The 19,144-nt window shown below is 42.3% G+C and overlaps 1 protein-coding gene across 4 annotated transcripts in view; it reads left to right on the top strand.

The window, feature by feature from the left end:
* Nucleotides 1–14,604, top strand: part of kdm6a (lysine (K)-specific demethylase 6A) — a 38,386-nt gene extending 23,782 nt beyond the window's left edge. For 2 of the 4 annotated variants that reach the window (XM_047600811.1, XM_047600814.1), the window contains 20 exons: nucleotides 424–522; nucleotides 812–1,031; nucleotides 1,448–1,588; nucleotides 2,851–2,943; nucleotides 3,044–3,112; nucleotides 5,870–5,977; nucleotides 6,103–6,489; nucleotides 6,798–7,678; nucleotides 9,192–9,321; nucleotides 9,492–9,597; nucleotides 10,285–10,490; nucleotides 11,298–11,350; nucleotides 11,430–11,504; nucleotides 11,597–11,745; nucleotides 11,835–11,949; nucleotides 12,036–12,223; nucleotides 12,332–12,473; nucleotides 13,106–13,232; nucleotides 13,321–13,491; nucleotides 13,580–14,604. In XM_047600811.1, the coding sequence (XP_047456767.1) occupies nucleotides 424–522; nucleotides 812–1,031; nucleotides 1,448–1,588; nucleotides 2,851–2,943; nucleotides 3,044–3,112; nucleotides 5,870–5,977; nucleotides 6,103–6,489; nucleotides 6,798–7,678; nucleotides 9,192–9,321; nucleotides 9,492–9,597; nucleotides 10,285–10,490; nucleotides 11,298–11,350; nucleotides 11,430–11,504; nucleotides 11,597–11,745; nucleotides 11,835–11,949; nucleotides 12,036–12,223; nucleotides 12,332–12,473; nucleotides 13,106–13,232; nucleotides 13,321–13,491; nucleotides 13,580–13,603 (3,484 nt within the window). In that variant the 3' untranslated portion in view covers nucleotides 13,604–14,604. The remainder of the gene's footprint in view (nucleotides 1–423; nucleotides 523–811; nucleotides 1,032–1,447; nucleotides 1,589–2,850; nucleotides 2,944–3,043; nucleotides 3,113–5,869; nucleotides 5,978–6,102; nucleotides 6,490–6,797; nucleotides 7,679–9,191; nucleotides 9,322–9,491; nucleotides 9,598–10,284; nucleotides 10,491–11,297; nucleotides 11,351–11,429; nucleotides 11,505–11,596; nucleotides 11,746–11,834; nucleotides 11,950–12,035; nucleotides 12,224–12,331; nucleotides 12,474–13,105; nucleotides 13,233–13,320; nucleotides 13,492–13,579) is intronic. The other 2 variants (XM_047600812.1, XM_047600813.1) reach the window with 2 other exon arrangements.
* Nucleotides 14,605–19,144: the final 4,540 nt, after the last annotated feature.

Here is a 19,144-nt window from a genome sequence, read left to right as displayed (position 1 = left end):
GTATTTGTCATTAAAAATTGGAAGTGGGAAGAGTAACTGAGTAACTAGCCAGGAGGCTAGGAAGCTAGGAACAGCTACTATATCAGTAGCTACAGCCTTGTTAGAGAGCTGAGTAGGAACAGCTACATCGAAACACATTCTTTTAAATTCTGATTGTACTGACTTGTGTATACATTTTAAAATCTAATTTCAAACCTTGTTTACATATGTTGTAGTACAATTTGATGTTGAGCTGCATGCTATAACTTAGCCTGTACAGTTGTAATTTTACTACCTTGTCAGCATAACAAGCCTATATGCGTATGTCTAGGTTGCAGTATGTGGAAACCATTCTTTCTGACTTGTTGTTTGTGCAGTGAGGGATGTACAAACATTCTTTCTTTTCATTTTTTTTAATTATCCCTCTCTTCTTGTGTCCTCCAGGTGCTACTCCAGTATTGGAAAGGTGCAGGATGCCTTCATCTCTTACCGTCAGTCCATTGATAAGTCGGAGGCCAGTGCTGACACCTGGTGCTCCATAGGGTAAGAATAAAGAGTTATTCTGTAAAACATAATAGAGAGGTTATCATGTTGAAGATCAGTATGGTCAGATAGCATTAATGTAAGGGTGCTTTGTGCTGCACTGCGACAGAGGTCATAGAATAAAGATTCATATAGGACAGTGAGAGGAGATCTATAATTAGACATTTGAAGAATGGGTTATGTCCTCTGAGAATCAGTGACTCTAGGAATGCTCAGGAAGATGAGGACCTAAAAATCCTTGATGTTGGCTGAATGATGATCCGTGTGCTTTCTTTGCCCCGCCCTTCAGCGTGCTCTACCAGCAGCAGAACCAGCCTATGGATGCGCTGCAGGCCTACATCTGTGCCGTTCAACTGGACCACAGTCACGCCGCCGCCTGGATGGACCTGGGAACCCTCTACGAGTCCTGCGGGCAGCCACACGACGCCATCAAGTGCTACGTCAACGCTACGCGCAGCAAGGCCTGCCTCAACACGGCTGCACTCACGCAACGCATCAAGCTGCTGCAGGTGAGGCTGCAGGTTACACGACTCCAACGCCCCACACCCCCTTTTTCTGTTAAATGTTGTGGAGTATTTTGGTGTGTGTGCATTAAAGTGCTGTGTTTATTGCCAAGCATTGCCAAAGCAATCTGCTTTTTTTTTTTTTTTTTTTTTTTTTTTTTTTTTTACAAAAAAAAATGCAGATTGTGATTTTGTCATTTTTTTATTTCTGACCACAGAGATATGAATAGTAATTCATATTGGTATGTTGTTTTATTTCCACCTCAGTTACTTGTAAAGCATAACTTCATGGCATTGAACATTTGTTGTTATTATTTATGGTTGCACCACCTACAGTATAAGTAAGCAGTGGTCTTTGTAGTGCCTTTCTTGTTAAATCCAAGTTCAGCACTAAAGTTTGTGTCTTAAACAATTTCTCCTAGGCTCAGTTGTGTAACCTACAGCCAGGTAGTCTGCAGAATAAGAGTAAAATGCTTCCTAGTATTGAGGAGGCATGGAGCCTGCCCATTCCTGCTGAGCTCACGTCCAGGCAGGGGGCCTTGAACACTGCACAGGCACAGCAGGTGAGATCCAGCTTATACAAGAGACTCCAGCCTCTTGGAAACTACTTAAACGATACATTCATGAGCCTCACTCCAATTCTTTTAGATGCTTCTGTCCACATTATAACATATTGATGTTAAGATTTGGATTCCTGGTCAGTGAGCAGTTCTTTCTTTTTATCAAAAGATTAATGGACATGCAATCGGAAGGAATTGGAGTGAAGCTCATTTTTTAGTTATCTAATTCTCCAGTGTAGTTGCCCTTCATAGAGCCTCTCTTGTTAAATGACAAGTGTATGTGAGTTTATTGTAGCAATGCTTAATAATTCTATGTTCCACTGCTCTGAATGTCTTCGCAAAGATGCACAAATCCTGTGCAGTCATTGCTATGTACTTGGCAAACAGAGAAAAATGCATGTTTAATGCAGTATAATAAGTATGAATGCATGTCTTTTTGTGTCATGTATTTGGCACTCAAGTTTCCTTTTTGTCACACCCTCTTTTAAAAAAAAACTAAACCACATCAGTTTTAGTCCTAATTCTCTAATCTCTGAACTCCTCTCTAATAATAAGTGGATTATTAAAATCAAATTCATCGCCGCTATAAACAAACACATTTTTCTAAGTTTCATGTGTGATTGATTAATCACTGATGCTGCAACATATCTAATCAATATTGTCAATACTTCAGCAACAGTTTCTTGTTCTTCAAACCAAAATGAAAGATAAAAATGACTCAAATGTGGCAGTCGACGAAAAGTTGTTGCATCTTTGTCATCTTTTAATTATTACATTAGAGCAACATTCATTTGGGCCGATATTTTATACGTCGGCAAATCACACATTATAACTTTACTGTATTTCTTTGCGTTTGGACTTGTACACAAGAAAGATTCATTCCAGGAACTATATTTATGGACAATTTTAGTTAACTACAGTCCAAACAATCTTCTGTTAATCCAGCTAGTATAAATACAGTATAAATACCTAGACGTTCATCAGCCTCTAGTAATTAGATGAAGGATTTAATATAGTCCATATTTTAATCAAAGTATTTTCATATCCAGATCACTCCATTGTTTTAAAGCTCAAACTATTGTGCATGTAGATGTGTGATACTAAGCATGAGTGTTAGTATCAGTGCTGTTGTGGACAAACGTTTGGATTTATGGCTGTGAATTTAAACACTAGTCAAGCTTGACTCTCACTGTCGTTTACTCTAAAGAGGCTGAATGGTTAGTGCTGCCGTTGTCATAAGTTGTGCCTCTGTGCTGATCTTCTAGGCCTGTAAGGGGGAAGGCAGCCAGTCTGCCAACAATCACTCAGACCCACAGGCCAGTCCTGCCAAGAGGAAACGCACTGCCAGCCCAGCTAAGGTACAGAAAAGAACAATACCATTACTATTTGTTATGGATGAAAAAGCTATAATGTCACTCATTAAGCACTTTTTATTTATTTATTTGTGACTGTTTATAGGGTGCTGCAGACTCATGCACCAATCAGCAGCAAATCCCCAGCTGGTACCTAACACCACAGAAGCTTCAGGTAGGAGAAAAATATGTAATGTCTGTCTGGACTGTTTTTTGTTGTTTTTGCTTTTTGCTTAGTCTGAATATAAGAAGGCCAGGAAATATCCTTCTACCCATTTTTCCAGAATAGCTATAATTTCCAATGTGTGGCAGATATTTACAATTAACTACAAGTTATAAGAGTGCAATAACCTTCTGGGGAGAGGTGCAAGAGAAAGTACCATATTGGCTGTAAAGTGCAAAGTCTCAGCTTTCACAAACAGCGATGCAAATACGGTAATCCAAAGAGCAAATGTACTGCCAGTGGCACCATCAGTTTTAAAGGGTTAAACCTCCACCAAATCACATGAAAAAGAGGGGGAGACAACTACAGCCAGATTCCAACTGAAACTAAATCAGTTGTTAAAATATGGTCACCAGCTTAACAAAAAATCTGATATCTTATTTAGTTTAGTTGTTTAATTATACTTGTACTAGATTAGGAGAAGGAGTGAGAAAGAGATGCTTTCACGGGCAATAGGAATAAAACACAAGCACAACGCTGTTTGAAGCGGGCAGAAATATTTCCAATTTATTGTGAGACCATGGTGGAATAAATTAGAATCTGACTGACCTCCATAGTATTAATATTGTATGGAAAACACTGAAGAAGTATAATGATTTTATGCAGTCCCATTCAGTGTAATCTAACTAAACATTTTCCTTTGTACAAAGATTAAAAAGAAGAGAATTACTAATAAATACAGCCAGTAAAATAAGTATTGAACACATCACAATTTTTCATACTATTTATATAACATATTTCTAAAGGTGCTATTGACATGAAATTTTCACCAGGTGCTGGTAACTACCGTAACTACTTATCAGAAGTTAAGTAATGTTTAATAATGTAAAATAAACAAGGGGAAAAAAGTATTGAACATGCTTGCTGATATTTATTCAACAAAAGCCTTTGTTGGTGATGAAGCTTCAAGACTTCAAGACTCCTCCTGTGTGGAGAAACTAGTCTTATGCATTGCTCAGGTGTGATTTTGGCCCATTCTTCCACACAAACAGTCTTTAAATGTTGACGGTTCTGTTGGCCTCTTCTATGAACTCTGATTTTTAGTTCTTTCCATAGATTTTCAGTTGGATTCAAGTCAGGTGATTGTCTGGGCCATTCTAGCAGCTTTAGTTTCTTTCTCTGAAGCCAGTTGAGAGTTTCCTTTGTCTGTGTTTGGGATCATTGTCTTGCTGAAATGTCCACCCTCTTTTCATCTTCATCACGCTGGTAGATGGCAGCAGATTTTTCTCAACAATGTCTTTGTACATTTTTCCACTCATCCTCCCTTCAGTTATGTTAAGTTTGCCAGTACCATATGCAGAAAAACAGCCCCACACCATGATGTTTACACCTCCAAACTTCACTGTCAGTGTGCTGTATTTGGGGTGATGTGCAGTGCGTTTTGTCCTCCAAACATGGTGTGTTTAATGGCATCCAAAGAGTTCAATTTTGCTCTCATCTGACCAGACTATGTTCTCACAGTATTTTACAGGCTTCTCCAAATGTTGTGCAGCAAACTCTAAACAAGCTTCAACATGCTTTTTCTTCAGAAATGGAGTCTTGCGTGGTGAGCGTGCAAACAGGCCACGGCCGTTGAGTGCATTGCTCGTTGTTTTCTTTGAAACAATTGTACCTGCTTATTCCAGGTATTTCTGAAGCTCTCTACAAGTAGTTCTTGGCTCTTGGACAACTCTTCTGATAACTCTTTTCACTCATAGCCCCAACAGTGCTCACTGTTTAGAAGTTTAGAAATCGTTCTGTAACCAGTGCTAACAGAATGTTTTGCAACAATAAGGTTGTGAAGGTCTTGAGAGAGTTTTTTGATTTTACCCATCATGAGATGTTCCTTGAACACCTCACCTTTTTTTAGGCCATCAGTCTGGACTGAACCAGCTGATATTCATTTGCACTGACAAGGGGCAGGATGACTTTCTGATCATTGATAGATTACAGCTGCTGTCTTGGCTTTCCATGTCTTTTTCCACCTCCCTTTCTGTGTGTTCAATACTTTTTTCCCTCTGTTGTTTCACATTATTACACATAACTTAATTTCTGAACTTATTTGTTGTTTTTTCTATGTATGGATCACTTGGGTTGTTACCAACACCTGGTGAAAATGTCATGTCAATAGCACCTTTTACTATGCTTACTATGAAAAATTGTGACGTGTTCAATACTTATTTTACCTGCTATGTACATATATAGTATATATATTAGGGCTGTAGCGATACACTAATCTCACGATACGATTCGATGCAATTCATTCGATGCAATTCAATTCAATAGACTTACCTAATTTTCTGAAAGCTTTTAAAGGGACAGTGTGATTTTGGTGACATCTTGTGAGTGTTCCATTTACTTGGATTGAATTAATTGAACTGAAAACTGAAAGCATTAATTACACAATGTAAGACTGTGACTGGACAGAGAGTCTACAGCTTGGAAATGCTGGACAAAATGAATCAAAGATGTGGTGAGACAATTGGGGGGAAATGGGCAGCAAGCGGAGTGCCAGGTGGAACACAGGGGATTTGTGGTTAGTTGGTTTAGTATCAATACTCGCGGCCGAATAATCGATACTTTCTGGGAAAACAAAATATCGATATATATCGCAGGGTCGTTAAAACTGACCAGCCCTAATACATACATATATATATATATATATATTATATGACACACACACATTTGAAAACACAGTAGCTGCTTATTTAACACAGCATTGTTCCACAGCAACTGGATCACCTGCGGACCAACCGAGCAAACCTCAAGCCCCCTCAGCTGCAGATGTTGGAGCAGCTGGAGAGCCAGTTCTCTCTCATGCAGCAGCAGCAGCAGCAGGTACCCAAGGAGTTATTCAAACATGTAGGGGTTTGGGGTGTAAATAGCTTCATTGTTTATTGGTTTATCCTTATGTAATCGGCCCATGTTTGGTTTAAACCTCGTTCCTCTTTCTTGTTGCTCAGATGAGGCAGCAGGCGGCAGCGGGTGGCCAGCCGCGGCCAAGCCTTCACAACGGTCCTTTGGCTGAGCCCTCCCACCTCCACCACGCAGGCCTCTCCCGCAACTCCCCCCTCAATCACGCAGCCATCCGGCCCCCGTGTGTCCCCCAGCCCACGGCCAATGGATCCTGTTCAAGTCCTTCAGCGGGGCCGCTGGGACACCTGGACAAAAATCACACCCTGGGACTCGGAGGTGGTGGCGCGAGCAACGGAAACGTGCCTTACCCGCAGCAGAACTCTCTACCTCACAACTGCACCGCCGCCAGTCACCCCAGCACCAGCAGCACTACCAGTAGTCCCAGTCATGCAGACGAGACATGGAGGAGCCAACAACGCAACACTACCACTCAGGTATGACAGGGGCTTCTTTGATGTTTCTCAGACCATGCCCAGACCTGGTGGTTTTAGTAATCCAATCACAAGTGGACACGTTTAGGATGTATGGAGGACACATGTAAGAGATCTGATCTTAAATGGTCTGGGACACATGTAACCTCATTCCTGTCTTGTTAGTGTGAACAATGAGTCCCGTTAAAGACCACCTACTCAACAGAAGTGCTCTTGCCGAAGCAGTTTTGCCTCAAACAGTCAGAAAGAAAACATTATTGTTTTATTTAATTTATTAGGTTTTAATTCTTTGTGCCTGTCTCTCTGTCCAGGGGCTTCAAAAAGGTCCAGGTTCACATTCGGCAGGTCCTAATGGAGAACCCCCTTTCTCTTCCTCCCCTCAGACCTCGTTCTCATCCTCTGGCATTCTGAATCAGGTCGGACATTCCTCTGGGCCCTGCACTGCCTCTTCCTCTGCCTCCTCTTTGTCCCCCACCTCCCCCCAGACCACGCCCAACCACTTGTCCTCACCTCCCCACTCCACTACTACCTCAGGGGTGCACACCAAAGACACCACGCCTTCAGGGGGCAAGAACGGCAGCAGTGGTGCAGCTGCCACGTTGCCATCAGGTCCGGAGGCAGCCGTCAGGCATTCCGGAGGGACGCCGCTCAGTCCCGGCACCACCGCCGCCACGCAGGGATTGACTAATCACGTCCCGCGGGTGACAGACAGCTCCACTGGCCTGTCTCAGCCAGGCTCTCCTACCCCCGGCGTGCTCAGTTCAGACAATCCTCAGCTCTCAGCCTTGCTAAAGGGAAAAGCCAATGCTACCAGTAATGACGATAACAATAACTACAGTAACCACGGAGGGTCTTCCTCAGAGAAAATCAACAACGTCCACCCGGGTCTCCACGGTGCTGCTAAGCCAGTCTCCGAGCACTCGGTGGCGGCATCGTCGCCACTTTCAGCCACTGCTACGCCCCCACTGCGTTCGACTGATCCTCACACCACCAATAGCCTCTCCTGCCTTAACAGCCCGTCCAACACCAACAGTCAGGGGCCCACACTCAATGGGAAGGGGCCGGAGGACTCTCAGAGCCCACTGAAAGTGGAGCCTTCAAGTGGAACTCATAAACACACTCCTGCTGGTCTGGCACCCTGGTCCTCAGTTTCCATCTACCCCAGCTCCAGTGAAGTGCTTAAAGCTTGCAGGTAAGAATAAAAAAAAAACACGTGCGGCATTTAAAAAAAAAAAAAAATGTGTCAAAAACTTATTTAGAGGCAGTAAAGGGTGTAGTAGATGGGAATCTATATCCCCCCTGTAAAAAAATAGTCATCTGGATTCAGTCCAATAAATCTTTCTGTCAAAGTTAATGTAGTGGAGAGGGTAGCTTGTACCTTGTGTTCTCTGCTGTAGAAATGTTCTGGTCATCCAACGCTGCCATAAACTCCCTCTCTGAAAGATTTTTCTCCTTCATGCTGAAGCTTTTCTCTTGTTTTATACACTGCGTTCAGAGTTTTTGACACTAGCTAACAAATAGGAAGGCGTCGTTTTGATACTACGCGGACATAGTTTTGGTTTATGCCAGACCTGGATTAAATAACTATAAAATATCAGGCTTGGCTGAAGCCTGACACTGTTCCGATGGAGAAATGCCTGCATTGACCCCAGTGCCGGTCAGGACATCCCTAACCATTATTATCAAAACAGCTATTTCACTGACCAATGAATCATGCTTTATGCCCTGCAGTGTCTCTCACAAAAACAAGTCCAGAAAATGTTTGATAAGCACTGGTTGCTGTGCAATGTGATAAGAGCTTTAGGAACTAAAAGGAAATGATGTAATGATTAATCATTAGCCAATCAGAAGCTACGTAGGGATCCCAGAGCAAGGTAGACGCAGCACAATATTTATGTGCAAAACTATGTGCACGGACGTTTTCACATGGTGTGCTCGTTGTGTTTATTTTGCTTTGGCTTACAGAGGATTTTCTTTTTTTTTATAATGCTTTAAGTCAAAGTGAAGGGAAGATTTTCTGCTTTGTCTTTGTAGACGCTGTATGTTTGCTCTCTGACGAGCTCCAAATATAGTCTCTGGTTTTATTTATTTATTTTGTTGAGCAGTCATTTGACTGTTGGTGTCTAACACCTGGATACTTCTTTCATCATCAGCCATCAGTGTCCATGCTATATACCTCTAGAGCTGAATGGAGACAGCCACTCCCTTGAAACGGCTTGAACTTGGTTTGGGAGCTGATGTTGCTTTTCCACATTCGCTGCTGTGGTGCTTCTAATGCCAGCTTCTGTTTTGCCAGGGTTCACTCCCCAGTACTTGAAGCAGTTCCAGTGCTGCAGGACTTCATGGAGTCTATAATATTAGGCTTACAGTATTTTGGGATCTGAACACCTTTCTAATGTATCAGAGAATGGGCAAAGGTCTAGATGGGTGGATGCATCTAGTGGTGACATCCACACAAATGCCAGGTCTGAACAATACTGTTGTGGCTGATCGGACATGATAATAGATTTGTGATATGACGTTATTACAGATGTGAAACTGTTGATAAACACATGGGCCACCCTGACTGTGTTCTCTAAAGGGATAAATAAACAGTAAGGAATGAGTGAAGCAAAATAAGAGCTGTACTTCTTGCTCGCATTTTGTTTTGGTAATGTATACTTGACCTGAGCTGATGTCTTTCTCTGTCTCCTGCTCGGTTGCAGGAACCTGGGGAAGAACGGCTTATCGACGAGCAGCATCCTCCTGGACAGGTGTCCTCCGCCACGGCCGCCTCACCCGCCCTCTCCTCTGCTGCCAAAGGACAAACTCAACCCCCCAACACCCAGTATTTATGTGCGTACAGCCTTCACCATAGAAGGAGAAGCATTCACGATGATGTGTGTTAAGAGTTACAGTGTCCTGGCTGCAAATCAAACACTCCTCCTCACTGTGTTGATTCACCCATTAAATCTTGAGTCTGTCCACATCCTCACTTGTCCCTGTGTCTTCTCTCTGACTTACAGCTAGAAAACAAAAGGGACGCTTTCTTCCCTCCCCTCCACCAGTTCTGCACCAACCCCTCCAACCCGGTCACCGTCATCAGAGGCCTGGCTGGAGCGCTCAAACTAGGTATGAGCACTTTTCTCAGCAGTGTTTCATTTCATTTTTTCGTTTTTGGTGATAGAGTGACAGCAGCTGTCCTGCATGTGCAGCTGGATGTTTGTCTTTTCCAGCCTCACATGGCTCTGTGGGTGTGTCTCTGAAATCTTGGGAGGACCGAGTGCGAGTGTGTGTTTTGTGGATGAAAGTCACATGTATGACAACAGCACCACCTGCAAGTGGAAAATGTTACTGCACGTGTTTCCTGTAGAGCGGTCCGGTGCCAAACATCTGCTCTTCTCCAGTGACTTGCTGCTCTGTTATATAATACTGCTGCTTATTTGTGAACAAGTTATGTTTAAAAAGAACAATAAAACAGAGACTCATACAATTAAAAATAAATAAATTCTATTGACTCTTATCCATAAGAGCGACGTTTCACATGTAAACCTGCAACCAATTTAGAGTCACCAGTTGACCTAACAAGTGTGTCTTTGGATGGAAGGAGGAATCCAGAGCATGCAAATTTAATATTTTTCCGTTCTTGCTTATTTGTGAACAAGTTATGTTGGGATTCAGAACCTTCTTCCTGGTGCACCATGGAGCTGCCATGATAAAATACCTCTGACATCAGATCAGACTTAAGCTTCAATGAAACATGGAAAATCATGGAAATATGATGCCAAACCAATCTCTCTTTCCACCATGCTCACACAGACTTGGGCCTGTTCTCCACCAAGACGCTGGTGGAGGCCAACCCGGACCATCTGGTGGAGGTAAGGACCCAGCTGGCTCAGCCCACTGACGAGAACTGGGACCCCAGCGGCAGCAGGAAGATGTGGCGCTGCGAGAGCAGCCGCTCCCACACCACCATCATCAGATACGCCCAGTACCAGGCCTCGTCCTTCCAGGAGTCTCTGCGGGTCAGTGGGAGACCGACTCACCCACGTCACACACACACACACACACACACACACAGACAGTCTGGAGGTGGAAGACCTTTAGGCCCCTGTACGATATGCTGTATACCCATGATGAGATGTACACAGAAAGGACTGACTTCACCTCTTTTAGAAACACGTTACAGCCAACTTTGCTATTGAACATCAGCTGTAACATAAACACTCGCCTCTCATGCACCAACGTAAGAAATAGTTTGTTATTGATCCACAGTGGTGAAAATTTTATGTGAAGATAAAACAGTAGCACACATAGTTAGTAAAAGTGTTATTGAAAGTATCAAGTAGTAAAAAGATCAATATTTCAAACTTTTTTAAAGCCGTTCTCAAGAGTGGTTGATGAACTGGGTTGTGTTAATGTCAACAACGCTTCAGGAATAGAGGCCGAGTTTAATGAAACACTTGCAGTTAATGTCTTCAGCTTTTCACTTCTCCTTGTCCTTATCCTCTTTTCTCTCTTACGTATTTCTTTTTTGTCTTCCTTCAAATTCTACTCCTCCTCATCCTTTGTAAATTCATCCCGCTGGGGGATCAACACCCCATGATCTAAAGTATGAAACATGTCGTGGTGTCTTTAACACTTTGGTGTTTACCACATCGTCCCATATGTGTTCCTTCACAGTTTTGAATATTACTACATTTTCAATATTAATCTGTGATGTAGAAAATATTAAAAAATATAGCAAAACCATTAGTTGAGAAGGCTATGTTGTTGCATATTTTATCTCTGTAAAGACAATTCACTTCTGTTCTGAACATCTTTTGTAACAGGAGGAGAATGAGAAGAAGAAGGAGGTGGATGCTGACGCTGGCTCCTCAGACAGGTGAGTTCTTCGTCCTTCCTTTAGAGTTGTAATTTCATTTGTCTTTTTCCTTGTTAAAAACATTTTACTCCCATGTCAGTGTCCTGCGGCGAAGGAAAGGTCCTTTCAAACACATCAAGTTTGGCACCAACATCGACCTCTCGGATGAAAAGAAGTGAGTGAACCCTCAGTTAATTAATAATTTATCTAAATTTAGCTTTAGGATATTTCCTTTAACGTCTCGTGCTAACCGCTAACCCTCCTCAGGTGGAAACAGCAGCTCCAGGAGCTGGCCAAGCTGCCCGCCTTTGCGAGGGTGGTGTCGGCTGGTAACCTGCTGAGCCACGTGGGACACACCATCCTGGGCATGAACACAGTGCAGCTGTACATGAAGGTTCCAGGGAGCAGGACACCAGGTAGACACGGACAGAACAAACACATCACTCATTTTCTCTTCATTTGCCTCAGTTTTTAATCATTCCATCTATTTTTTTTTTCTCTGTAGGTCACCAAGAAAACAACAACTTCTGTTCAGTCAACATCAACATCGGCCCCGGGGACTGTGAGTGGTTCGCTGTGCCTGAACCGTACTGGGGCGTCATCAACGACTTCTGTGAAAAGTACTGCAACACAGACGAGTTTACTAGCTAGCCCTAGCTAAGAGTTCAAACCTTTAAAACATTTATATATGTCTTTATTTGTTTAGGAACAACATCAACTTCCTGATGGGCTCCTGGTGGCCCAACCTGGAGGACCTGTTTGAGACCAACGTGCCTGTTTACCGCTTCATCCAGCGTCCTGGAGACTTGGTCTGGCTCAACACGGGCACCATTCACTGGGTCCAGGCCATTGGCTGGTGCAACAACATCGCCTGGAATGTGGGACCCCTCACAGGTAACTAATAAAAATGATAATATTAATTTAAAAAAAGGACCACGTTTGAATGTGAACATGTCCATAGGCTTTTTAAAACTACAAATGTTTTATTATAATCCTCCTCAGCCCATCAGTACAAGCTGGCAGTGGAGCGCTACGAGTGGAACAAACTGCAGAGCGTCAAATCCATCGTTCCCATGATCCACCTCTCATGGAACATGGCCAGGAACATCAAAGTGTCCGACCACAAGCTCTTTGAGATGATCAAGTAAGAACTTTAGATGATAAACTAGATCACTTACGGCTTCAGCCAAACCTGATCTTGGGTCTGCTATACCAACCAACCAACCAACCAACCAATCAACAGCACGTCAAAACTAAGCATCCAAACTTCTTCTGTTCTAATGCTGGATCACTAATGTCAAAGCTGCAGAATAACTAGGCAGAAGCAAAACAGTGTGACTGAACATGGTTGCTAGGTGGAAGTAGTTTCCTCTGGGTAAATAGTTGAATGTGTATGTTTGTTGAGGTGGTAAAGAAGGATCAATAGACAGAATCAATGGAGTTCACTCAGGTCAGAGGCTGCACCCAAACAACGACAACAAACACTGAACGCTCAGTTTAAAAGAAGAGAAAAGTTTCTTGAACAAGAATCTTCCAGAGTGGGTTAGGGATTTTATGGCAGCGTTGGATGACCAGAACATTTCTAGAGAAGAGAACATGGAGTACGAGCTACCCTCTCCACTACTTTAACTTTAACAGAAAGATTTATTGAATCCAGTCGACTGTAGGAGAAGACAAGGAAGACAAGAAAAGACTTAAGGAATCTACAGAAAGGATTGATCAGCATTTTTGTGTCTGTATGTGTCACCCTGACCTCACACTGCTTGTCTCTTTAAGGTATTGTTTGCTGCGGACTCTGAAGCAGTGTCAGATGCAGCGGGAACTGCTGCTGGCTGCAGGGAAGGAGCTAGTGTGGCATGGGAGGTCCCAGAACGAGCCGGCCCATTACTGCAGCATCTGTGAAGTGAGCTCACCGTCCACCAGAACATGGCTGCTCCCATTCCTATCTCGCCCGCGCTGTTAACACCCTCTCTTGTCTTGTTGCACATCAGGTGGAAGTGTTTGACCTGCTGTTCGTAACCAGTGAGAGCAACAGCAGGAAGACGTACGTGGTGCACTGCCAGGACTGCGCCCGTAGGGGGAGCACTAACCTGGACAACTTTGTGGTGCTGGAGCAGTACAAGATAGATGACCTCATGCAAGTTTATGACCAGTTCACACTCGTAAGTATCCGAGATAAACCACCACAGAGGATCAGTTTTAAAGTGACATACTTTTATAATCAATGTGTTCTTCATGTTCTCTCCTCAGGCGACCCCCCTGCCTTCCTCTTGATGCAGACATTCTTCTGAGAACCACAACAGACTTCATCCGAAACTCTCCACAAAACCTTTTTAATAATTCTTATTTTAATATTCAGGAAGTAAGCCGGCAGTCCTCTTAACTGCGCTCTGTAGCTATCCCCACAAGGCAGCTGCGAGAAAAGCTGTGTGTCTATGCAACCTGCCCCAGAGCGGCATGCCTCCCCCCAGTGGACTGGAGGGGGGACGGCAGCCCCTCCTGTCGTCACAACCAGACTGTTCTACTGCTGGCTCAGCTCGGACTTCAACAGAAAACACACATTAAAAAAGAAAAAACTCAAATAGAATTTTGTACATATTACGTTTGAACTGGCAACACCAAGACTACTGACTGGATCGTTTTCTTTTGTTTCCACTTTTTTATTCTGTTTCGTGCGTTCCCTCCCTTTCCCTCCCCCCGCGAGACGAGTACTTAGCCTAGCAGGTCTTTTTGTATTGGTAGACGCCCCCCTCGGTCAGGTAAAACCAGATAAAAACTGTTTTGTAATGTGAAAAGTGGAGTGACGCAACATTTCCCCTGTTTTCTTTTTTGGAATCAGTTAAAGCGTTCTTCTGGTTTTATTTTTGCTTTCGGTTTTGAAGGAGAGGAAACGGTTTGTAGACAAAACAACCAAGTCCTGGAGAAAAGGGTTGCACATAGATAAAAGAGTGAACTTTAATTTGTGTTGTTTTGTTTTTTTTTGTTTTTTTTTTATTTGGATGTAAATTTACACTATTTATAAATGCATATTTATTGCTTGAAAATATTTGTTGATGGAATGCTGTAATTTTTTTTGTTTGTTTGTTTTTCTTCCAGAGTACCTGCCATTAAATTTGAAGGCACCGTGTGATTTTTAAAGCTCGGCCCCTTTGAACGTTTATATAAATAAAAAAAAAAAACTGCTTAGTAAGCGTTGTACAGAGACCTTACCTTGAAATGGGTTTATTGTTTGAAGGATGTTTTATGCATCAATAAACAGAAACTGTCTTTATTTACATGTGCACTCGTTGCAAGTGAAGCTATCACAGTTTAGTTGGCACTGGGTTTATCCACAACTAGTGTCAGCCTCATTCAGTCACTGGAAAAGTCTTAAATTTAAAAGGAAATCTTAAAGATTGGCTATTTACACTTTTTGGAGAAATAAATGCAACATTAAGTTGGAAGACATCTGTTATGCAAATGGAATAAAGTTTAAAGTATCCCTACAAATACAAAATAAAACAATAGAAAGTGAAATAATTTCAAAATGAATAGCAAAAAGTACAAATAAGTGACTGTTTTTCTTTATAAGGATGATGCATTTAGCTTCACATGTAATCTACATGTGCATTTAAATGACCACTAACAGGATTGGGAGGTGACAGATTTATCGCTGGAGTTTGTCCTGTAGAGCTGCAGCCTTAGCAAGGCCAGCGTTTATAGGGACTCTAAAGGTGAAGCTGCAGGAAACCAGTCAGAGAATGAACAAGTGAATGTACAGATATTCATTCACTCATGGACAAAATGATAAAAGGCGTTTCTTTGAGATTTTAGGTGTTCACTTTTTAGTTGCATTGGGAATGAAGGAGCCTTCTGGGATGTGTGCAGGAGTCAAGACACTGCCATTCTGGTTTGAATCCATCGTCCGACTGGGGCCTTTCTTTGTGGTGTTTGCATGTTCTCCCTCTGTCTGCGTGGGTTCTTTACTGGTACTGGTACTGGCTTCCTCCTGGGAAACGGTTGACATATTTTATAGTAAAATAATCTGAAGGAGATACACCTGGATCTAAACCTTTAACAGTATTTCTTCACCATCTTAAAATGATGAATGAATGTTGTTAATGACCTCTGGAGGGTGGCTGGGGTTGCTGGAGTCCATCCCAGCTGTCACTGGGTGAGAGGCAGGCTACACCCTGAACAGGTCTCCAGTCTATCACAGGGCTAATAGAGAGACAAACAACCATTCGCACTCACACCTACGGCCAATTTAGAATCACCAATGAACCTGATGAGTATGTCTTAGGACAGTGGGAGCCTGGAGAGAACCCAAGCAGACACAGGGAGAAAACAAAAACCTTGTTGATGTGAAGCATCAGTGCGAACCACCACATCACTATGCCGCCTGTTATAATAACCTGATGGAAATGAGCTTAACTTAAGTTGAGTTCAAATAATTTTGCAGCAACCAGCATCAGCGCATCACACGACTTATCGGCAAACAGCTGACCTGCTGGGGTAGTCATCTTCGTCAGTAATATAGTGACCAACAGAGCACTACTATCACCCTCAACAGCAAACCTAGATACAGCGAATATCCAACAATCCCTGTTATTATCACCAATAGACACAACACCAAACAATCAAATGGGGTGAATTTTAGTCATCTCTGATCCTTCAACAAACACAAACCTCCAGCAGCTAAATTATTACTGACCCTAAATATGGTACTTTCAAATGTTAGATCCCTTTTAAACAAGGCTTTTCTTACTACTGTAATGACTTGGTTTTAGATAATAATATTGACTGTATGTTTTTAACTGAGACATGGCTTGGCACAGATGTCCCAGTAACTCTTTTTGAAACCTCACCACCAAATTACCAGTTTTCATAGTCCTCCATGACGGGTAGAAAACGAGGAGGTTCAGCAACCATGCTCTCAGTATCACTGGGTTTTCAGGACATTACATTTGATTACTGTTGCTCTTATGGATATAATTCCATTGTTTTTAGCAGCCCCCCATGCTATGCTTCTTTTATCTCAGATTTCTGCTCTCCTCTCAACCATTCACATCAACTATGAATGAATTATTATCTTGTGTGATTTTAACTTGCATGTAGAGCAACAGTCAGACTCTTTAGAACTAGAATTTTTAAATTTACTGTACTGCATGAATTTCATCCAACATGTCACTCAGCCTACTCTTAACAAAGGACATACCCTAGATCTTGTAATAACTTGTGGTCTGTCAGCACACACAAAATCTTCTAGAGCAAACTGTCAGTAAACGCCATTTTACTCTTGAAGTGAAAATGTCATCAGGTTTTTAAGTGACACCACTTTTTACTTTCCGCTTGTGATTTTTTTGTGGATACTTTTAATAGTAAACTAGGATCAGCTCTTGATGCCCCCCCCCCAGGGTCACGGGGGTTGCTGGAGCCCATCGCAGCTGGCATCGGGTGAGAGGTGGGGTACACCCATGACAGGTCACCAGCCTATCACAGGGCTAACACACACACAAACAACCATTCACACTCACTCACACACCTAGGGTCAATTTAGAGTCACCAATTGGCCTAATGAGCATGTCTTTGGAGGAGGGAAGAAACCGGAGTACCCAGCGAAAACTCACGCAGATACAGGGAGAACATGCAAACTCCACCCAGAAAGGCAGAAATTTTAATTTATCCTTATCACTATAGACAGAACAGACTCCCTGAAGACCTGAGGGCTGCAGAGAATGTTGATATTTTTAAAAGCAAAATCAACTACCTCAACTACCAAAATCGACCTACCTTTTGACTTTTAATTGAATCTTAACTATCTATTTATTGACTACTTACTAATTTTTTAAAATCTATTTTACGTTTCTCTCTTGTTTGCCTTTTAGCATTTTTATTATTTTTAGTCAGATTTTTTCACTTTATGTTCTTATGTTTCATTCCTTTTTGACTAATTTGGAGTTTATATTTACTGACTGATTGCTGTTGTTGGTTTTATCCAGCCTCTGATAGATTGACTGACTGACTGATTGATTTATTGAAGAACTCAGAAGTGCCGCTGGATGGACCTCTTCTACAAGCGGGAACATTCATCATCGATTCACTGATTGCATCTGAGTCTGTTAAATTACTACAAATACTGTGGCTTGAAATATACACTCACAGTTATGGGGAGCAGAGCAAAGATTAGGATTTGCTGCACACAGTTTTCCAGTCTGAGTTCATTAAAAGCTCCCTTTGCTCTAACTCAGTGTTGACTTAGATGCTGGTAAATGTTAAATGTGGTTTCACTGGAACATATCCTCTGTGTGAAATCCACCAACCTTATCTTGTGTTTTCAGGGCTGCATCGTGTTTGTCAACGCAGCTGAAATCTCTTTTAGTGCACGGGGATCGTGGGGGGGCTGTTATCCTCATAAATGGTGCCCCGACTTTACCACCCATACAGGCAGATCCCTGCACCGTAACAAAGACAGAAGCCTCATTAAATGTCCCCATGGTGCTATGCAGCTGACCGTCCTCGGTGGGGAACAGTTTTTATCTGAATGAAGTCTACTAAAAAGAGAGCGAGGGAGGAGGGAAAATAATGAATCAGAACAAAGTGAGAAATCAAAAGCTTGTCTCATGTTCCTGTCTGTAATCAGGATCAGGTTTGATCCAGTTTGAAGCTCGTCTGTTTTTTGTTTTTTTTTGTTTTCAGAACCAGCTGCATAAAAATCGACTTTACAGCTTGCTAAAAAAAGAAAAGAAAGACATGATTTACGGGTGAAGAAAAGAGGAACTCTGATAATTGTCGGTTTGTAAAACAGGAACAGAAAATGTCTTCCTTCCTCCAGGCCAACTAACAAAGGAATTAAAACGTTGCGTGAAAGATTCGTCAGCTGTATTATTTGTAAACTTGTGGTCAGAGTCTGACTATATGCTGGTGAATGAGTGTGTTTAGCCATCACTAAGGGGGACAGCTGTAATAGTCCAGACTGTCAACAGATACTGAGTAGATCTGGTTTTTGTACAGACGCTCACTCTTTTGATCCTCTTTCCCTGTAGTGCCACCGTAAGGTTATTGACACATGGAAATGTTTCAACATCTCATTGATAGATTCCCAGATGTTTGTTTCAGTGAATACTGACATCCATAGCATGAACTGTATGAACTCCATGTCATGATTGGGTTGAATTTTTAATTTCTTTGAAGCCAGAGCAACTTCTCCTGCATATTATTTGTTTAAGCAGAGCTTAGCATAAGGTCTGGAGAAACAGTTAGCCAGACAAAGAACCTCAAAAAAAAAACCTCTGTTAAAACCTCTACAAGTTTTTGTTTCGATGAGGAATTGGAGACAACTCTTCTCTTTGAAACCAGTAGTCTGCTATCTTAGTCTGCCAAACACACAACCAACAAATGTTGAAAGGGGAAGTTTTCCTCTAAAAATGCAACCATCATACAATCACATGGAGGTCACAACAAGTCAAAAAGATTGTGTACTGAGAATTCTTTGATTAGGAGCCAATAACATAAACCCAGAACGTGGCCTTAATGCTTTCCACATTCAGAGTTGGACAGCATTCCTGAGATTATTTATTCCCAGCAGCCTGCAAGTTGTACAACAAGTGCAAGTGATAAGTCAGTGATAAGAGGCAACAGACCTCCATGTTTTTATGGATGCACCTCTCCATCAAGTCTGTCCAGCTTCCCGATATTATACAGGACATATCTGGAATCTTTGCAACAAACGACACCTGAGAGATCAGGTGTTAATAATACGGGTCACAGCGGCTAAGTTCCATTTCGCCGTTTCTGGTCCCGGTGCATGGTGGCTATCTGTGAGGTGCTATACCT

The sequence above is a fragment of the Mugil cephalus genome, chromosome 12, assembly GCF_022458985.1.
Source record: "Mugil cephalus isolate CIBA_MC_2020 chromosome 12, CIBA_Mcephalus_1.1, whole genome shotgun sequence".
NCBI lineage: Eukaryota > Metazoa > Chordata > Actinopteri > Mugiliformes > Mugilidae > Mugil > Mugil cephalus.
Note: the sequence above shows the minus strand (reverse complement) of the source record. Positions and strands in the feature narration are given on the sequence as shown.